Here is a 6,441-nt window from a genome sequence, read left to right as displayed (position 1 = left end):
AACTTTTCGAAGAATAACATCGAAGGTTTTGGAAAAGTATATAAAAGTTGGAGTTTTATTTAGTGAAAAAATCATTTGGTTAGATGAAATCAAAATTAATCGATTTTCATTGAATGTACGCTTGGGGGGAAAAGAAGATCCTGACACTATAAATCGAAAATGTATAATAAAATTATTTCATACGAGGTTTTCTTTTTTAGGAAACCGAGTTTTGAAAATTGATCGGTTAAAGAAATAGTTTCTAAAGACTTTTCTACGTTTGGTAACTTTACATGATTAAAGCGACATTGTTCGTTTAAACGAACTGATCTCTCTATAACTATCGATTTCTTACGAAGTCGGTACTTCGTTTGTATTATGGAATTTGGTTTCACGCAAACTGAAGTATCGACAGCAAGAAATCTGATCTCTATATTCAAAGAACAGTGGCTGTGAAAACTGTCTGCGACTCAACCGCTAAAATAGACGAAGTCACTCTTTGGGTACAGACGAGGTATACGAGTAGACCTTTCACCCAATGTATTTTTTCGGCCCATTTCTATGGGGCTCTAAAGCTCCATTACCACCCAAATAAACACAAGTGGAAATGAGACAGAAAATAAAATCATAGAAATTTTAGTATTTTTTAGCGAAATGAAAGCTGTATGGTCCAGAATTGAGCATCATTAATTTCATTGGAGTAACCAATCGATTAAAATTATTTAAAGATTTCAAGACTATTAAAATACGTAAGGATGTACCCCATTTACAACTACACTGAAAATTCTCTATTTTTTATTTTAAATTGTAATACATCATTTATTTAAAAAATAACTCGCTATGGCAGTCAGATTGGGTCATCAAGGTTCATAAGGTGAAAGGTCTATTCGTATACCTCGTGTGTGTTTCACATAGCATCAAAAGAAAAACGGTAGCTTGGAATGTTTATTGTATTTCTTTTACAATCGCGATTCAATAAAATTCTTCATGGGTTAAACGTGCCATCGAAAATCGAGAAAGGGAATCGTTCTTTAATTGTGATATATGTATATTCATTTAATGTTTGAATTTAACGAGTTGAATCAACTCGTACCTCAACTTCATACCTCGAATCATCGATTGTCGCGGTGCTAGCGGAATCAGGGATTAATAAAGATATTAATAACGGGTCATTCGTGGGAAATAAACCACACAAAATGTCAAGTTGACGTCGGCCGAGTGACTCGACCGACCGTTTCGAAACTGTTGCATTTATTTACATCAGTGATTGCAAAGAAATATACACACGAAGCAGCGTTGTAAACGTACTTTTCTCACCTTTGTTCCATTCTTTCTAAGAACGTACATTCCTCGTAAGAACAAGTATTTTGCTCGATCGTTTCGTATTATACGTCCTTCGTTTTAAGTAATATTGCATCATCGAAAAGGGACGTAGCCTTAAATTATTTAGATCGCTGTACAACTGTACTGCCGTACTACTGCCGTACTACCGCCACTTACGTATATTTTTCCATTCTTTTTTTTGTATCTTTTCATGTATTTTTTTTTTCTGTTACGTTGATGTTTTGTCGAAGATTGCTTGAACACTGGTAAAACGACGAAACGCGCGTAACTATCGGATAGTAGAGTATGTGTTCGTATATAGTAAGGCATTATCAGACGATCGTCGATATACAATCATCGGGTAATTTACAAATGTGTCGGTGAACGTGTCTACTTGACGAAACGCAAAGCTTGGCGACATTTTGTCGAGCGAGTTTCTCGTTAAAAAGAAATACGATTCGAGGAACACGAACGCTCGTATACCAAGGATAAACTCCAAGATGTCTCTATCCGGCGAATTATAATGGATTTTAGAGCGAAGAAAAGATGTCGGATCTATTCATTCGGATCGTAGTGATTCTTTTTGCAGGGAAGTCTCCCCGAAAATTGAAAGAGCGACTAACGTCTCAAAGGATGAACGTTTTCGAATTTTCTTTGCTGCTCAGTTAAAAGAGCACAGAGAACGTCCGTTGAAATCTTTCAGCGTGCCTCGTACAAAGTCGAGTTCACGTATGTGACGCACAAACGAAAACTCTTTCAAATTTTCGGTCGTACACGTTCGGTCGAAAGTATATTTTTCGACGTTTCGTTTCATTTTGTCCAATAAATATAGAAATAAATATAGAAATAAATATAGAAATAATCGTACGGTGGCCAGTGATTCGTGATACGAGAATGGTTATCTTAAACATTAATAGTCTTTTTATGGAAATCGCCGTTCTACGTATAAAAGTATCAGACTGTAGTAGTGAAAACATGATTTGAAATAAATGCCTTTATTAAAAAGGTGGTCAAACGCTACAACGGAAACAGATATGTATTCAGTAACAACTTAAAACCTACTTTTATACGTACAAAGTTTAAAATTGTAAAATCAAGTTTCTTTTCAAAAGAAACTAATGTGTCCGATGTACAAGATTCCAATCCAGAACCCTTAAAAAATTGAGCAGTTGTTTTAGAATGCGTGAATGCATTCTTTTTTCAAATGTCATAATAAACTAAGCACCTTCTCGCTTATTCTTTCTAGAATCACTGTGCATGACTATAGTATAATAGAAGAACTTTCTTCTCGACACGGGGAACGAAATGTCACCAAGATTAGCGCACGATCGATGGATCATTGGCGAGAACTACTGTCGACGTAAAGAAACGTCATCGACGTCTACATCTATTAATACTCGTTACCTTTAAACGAAAATCGTAGCGATCGTGTCGTGAGCAGAAATGGAGGAAACGATGGTTTACGCGTCTGTACACGATGGTTTTGCGCGGTGAGGGTTTAAATAATACCGTATCGATACCATCGGTAACAGATAATAAAGTTCGGTTGCGCCAACCATATCCGATCATCGATTGTTCCAGTATCCTACTATGCTTGGATGACAGAACTTACGATACGGGAGACTCTATCGTATCATATTATACTAGATCATTTTGACATCTTACGAAAGTATCGATACGTATCAAATACAACAACTCGTATGTACTTGATATTGATTTCCAATAACGATACTTTTGTAACGAATATTGGTCGATACCAGTGTTGAGCAAACTTATTATGTTGTGATTATGTGAATACAGCGATGTTTTGTGAATAAAAAATTACACAAATAAATAAAGCTGATGTAATCATCGGACATAAATCGTTGCTCATGAAAAGATCGTTAGATATGATCGAATAAATGAGTTAACAATTGAACAGATAAAGTAACCTTTTGTTTCTTACGTTTGATACATTTACTATACGATCGATGTGTATTCGATATTATACAGTAGTGGCATCACGATTAAGTTTCCTCACAAAAATCACGATATCGAAAATTGATACCAAGTACTTGAGATTTCGGTACATTTCGATAATTCTCATCGAGTACTCTCATGCCAAATCTCTCGAATATTATTACCATGTAATCGTGCCAGTCCCATCAGTTGTTTGGCGTATACATATTTATTAGTGATGGGAATGATACCAAATTAATACTAATCGATACTAGCCCGTAAAGTATAATTTAATATTAAACAGTATCAAACGTTATCAAAGAGAGAATCGATACTCATTTCTACGAAAGTATCGATACATATTTGATACTACAAATTAATAACGAGTAGTGTTTGTTACGATTGAAAATTAAATTAATAGAATTCTAGCAATTACATTCGTTTGCCAAAGAATGCCTAAGGGAAGAGATAAACTATGATTATAATTGCTACAATTGTTTCAATTTAATTTTTATTTCGTACATCCATTGGGTGATCCCTATAGAATTTTTTGTTTAAGATACGAATCAGGAAGTAGAATTACAGTTTGTTTTTTGAAAAACATGGATCGAAAATATAAAAAGCTGAAAGTGCTAGAAAATTTAATTCACTTTTGAAACATAAGGGAATTTTCGAACACATTAATGTATCATATTTATTCAATTTTGTAATCTTTAATGCCCGTAAATATGCATCAAAGTTTAAAAAGTGATTATTTTTGCATTTTTACGAGAAGTTTGTATCGTGCATATATTTCTGCATAGTTTTTTCTTCAGAAATTTTTCTCGAATTTGATATTGTGCAATAAATTCTTGGACGAACTTTTCGTAAAAATGTAAAAATAATAAGTAAAAAGTATAAAAATCATCACTTTTTAAAACATTGATGTCCGTTTTTAGTTATCGAAGGTCACAAATATTGAATGATATATACATTCACATAATGAGGAAACTTTCCCCTATCTTTCAGATTAAATTGAATTTTCAAGCATTTTTAGTTTCCACGTAACGTTTGATTTTTGTTAAAACACTTACGTTTTCGCAAAAATCCATTTTTGGGACGGGATGCACTACAAGGATCACTCAGAAATGATATTTGTAGATCAGAAAAAATGTTTTAATTTGTTAAATAGTATCATCAGAGAGTGTGACAGTTTTACAATGTTACATAGTTTCATAAACCTCCTCATTGTTCTATACATTTTATTACAAATTGTTGTTCGTACCGTCGTCTTATATCAATTAGATTTTATTTATTATTTTTAATACAGTTGTAATAGTATCGATGACTACTATGTATCGTACAATATTAGTATCGATCAAACATTTATTGCAAAAGTATTTATATTGAAAATTGATACCAAGTATTTGAGATCTCGATACCACTGAGTACTTCTTATCTAGCACTTCGGTATTGAATTACCCGAATATCAAAATCGTATCAGTCCCATCACTACTATTAGAATGTCCCAAAAAATATTGCTCATTTAAGTTTCTTTGCTTCCTGTTATTTTTAATTCGCAGTAGAACCAAATTAGTATACATTTTATATATTTTATTGTTCTCAGATAAACCTTTAATTGTTTTCAGATAAACCTTTTGTTTGTTTTATCAGAAGCAGACTGAAGAGTGATTAAGACGTTATCGAATAATTACAAACATCAAACAAACAAAACAGTTTATGTAAATTCAAAATATTCAAATTTATAAACACAAACTATGTCGCTTAAATATAAAAAAAATCTAATTTCTCGAAAATATAGCGTTCTCATTTCGGTCTATGAACATGGAAATTTCACACGGTACCTAATAGAGTATCTATTTATTCTCATAAAAGCTCGGTGTACCATAATCTATGAAACCCCAGTTATCGTTCGCAACGCTTAGAACTGTGCATCGCTACAGTCGTTGAATTTATCGATATCAAGGTTTCAAAGTATGCATTATTTTCTGGGACGCCCAAATATCGATATCGCGAGTGTTCCGAGCGGACGTAGCAATCGCAGGATTAATTATTATTCGTATCCACCGGTCGAATCGATCGGCGTTCCCTCTCTCTCTTCGCGAATCGAGTAAATCGAACGTAGCAATTATTATCATAGACGTATTGGAGAATGCAGCTATTTCAAAGAGAACTTTCATAGGGTGGCTCTATCTTTAGGAACAGTCGCCACGAAACAACGTCGAACCGCCCCGAGGCGGCGTCGGGCCGTCGAAGAAATCGACTCCGTGGACCTTGAAAAAATCTCGGAGCAACTTCGACGGAAGAATGTTCGCTGTTCGCCTAATCTGGCGTCGTTGCACCGCGTCGTTACGGCGACAACTTTCAAGGAAAAACGTCTACGGACTCTCTAAGGCGTGCCTAAGTACGCGACACGGTAGTTGAACTATATCCGAGGGAAAGGGTAGGAGTGTTTACTGTATGTACACAAAACGCACGCGTCCATGTTTATCTTTGTTCGTCGCGCACACGTTTACTCGCATCGAGAACGGTCTCGTTTAAATCCACTGTTAGCGAATTATCCTGGAACTACCGCAGAGCATCCTCTTGAACGCCTGCCTGAACTCTGGCGAGAACACTGTGTAGATGACAGGGTTCAGGGTGCTGTTGAAGTAACCCAGCCAGAGGAAGAAGCTGGCCATCAGCTCCGGCGGCTCGCATACCTCGCACGTGGCGCGGAGCAACGCCACCAGGAAGAACGGAAGCCAACAAGCGACGAACGCCCCGGTTATTATCGCCAACGTCTTCGCTGCCTTCCTCTCGCGCTTCGACTCGATCGTCTCGCGTGTTCTTTTCGTGGATGAGGTCGAGTGGCTGCTCGACGGATGCGTCACGGTGGTCGCGGTGGTGGTGGTGGTCGTCGTCGTGGACACCACGGACGGCGTCACCGTCGTTGGCTGCGTCGTCGCGTTCGCCCCGTTGTACGACGACGATTTCTCTGGCGAGATCGACGAATGGTCCGGCGTCGATCTCGTTATGGTGAACGCCGTCGACTCCTCCCGGGGCCTGGAAACATCGTCGCATCATCGTCGTAACGTCGGTGATTTTATTTACGGAGAAACATTGAAACGAACAAATTGTGGTCGCTTGGTAAAAATGTGTTTGACTATTCAAAAGTTTCGTGTTATAGTTGGAATGCATATTCAATAGAATGGGTTTTGT

The 6,441-nt window shown here is 36.7% G+C and overlaps 1 protein-coding gene across 5 annotated transcripts in view; it reads right to left on the bottom strand.

Annotated features, from left to right (window-relative positions):
* Positions 1-1,152: 1,152 nt before the first annotated feature.
* The window catches only part of 5-ht1 (serotonin receptor), a 212,671-nt gene continuing 207,382 nt past the window's right edge, over positions 1,153-6,441 (bottom strand). For all 5 annotated transcript variants that reach the window (XM_076777103.1, XM_076777104.1, XM_076777102.1 and 2 more), the window contains one exon: positions 1,153-6,285. In XM_076777103.1, coding sequence (XP_076633218.1) covers positions 5,790-6,285 — 496 coding nt within the window. In that variant the 3' untranslated portion in view covers positions 1,153-5,789. The remainder of the gene's footprint in view (positions 6,286-6,441) is intronic.

This window comes from Colletes latitarsis, chromosome 11 (assembly GCF_051014445.1).
Source record: "Colletes latitarsis isolate SP2378_abdomen chromosome 11, iyColLati1, whole genome shotgun sequence".
Classification (NCBI taxonomy): Eukaryota; Metazoa; Arthropoda; class Insecta; order Hymenoptera; family Colletidae; genus Colletes; species Colletes latitarsis.
The sequence above is the reverse complement of the archived record's forward strand: the minus strand, read 5'-3'. Positions and strand labels throughout refer to the sequence as shown.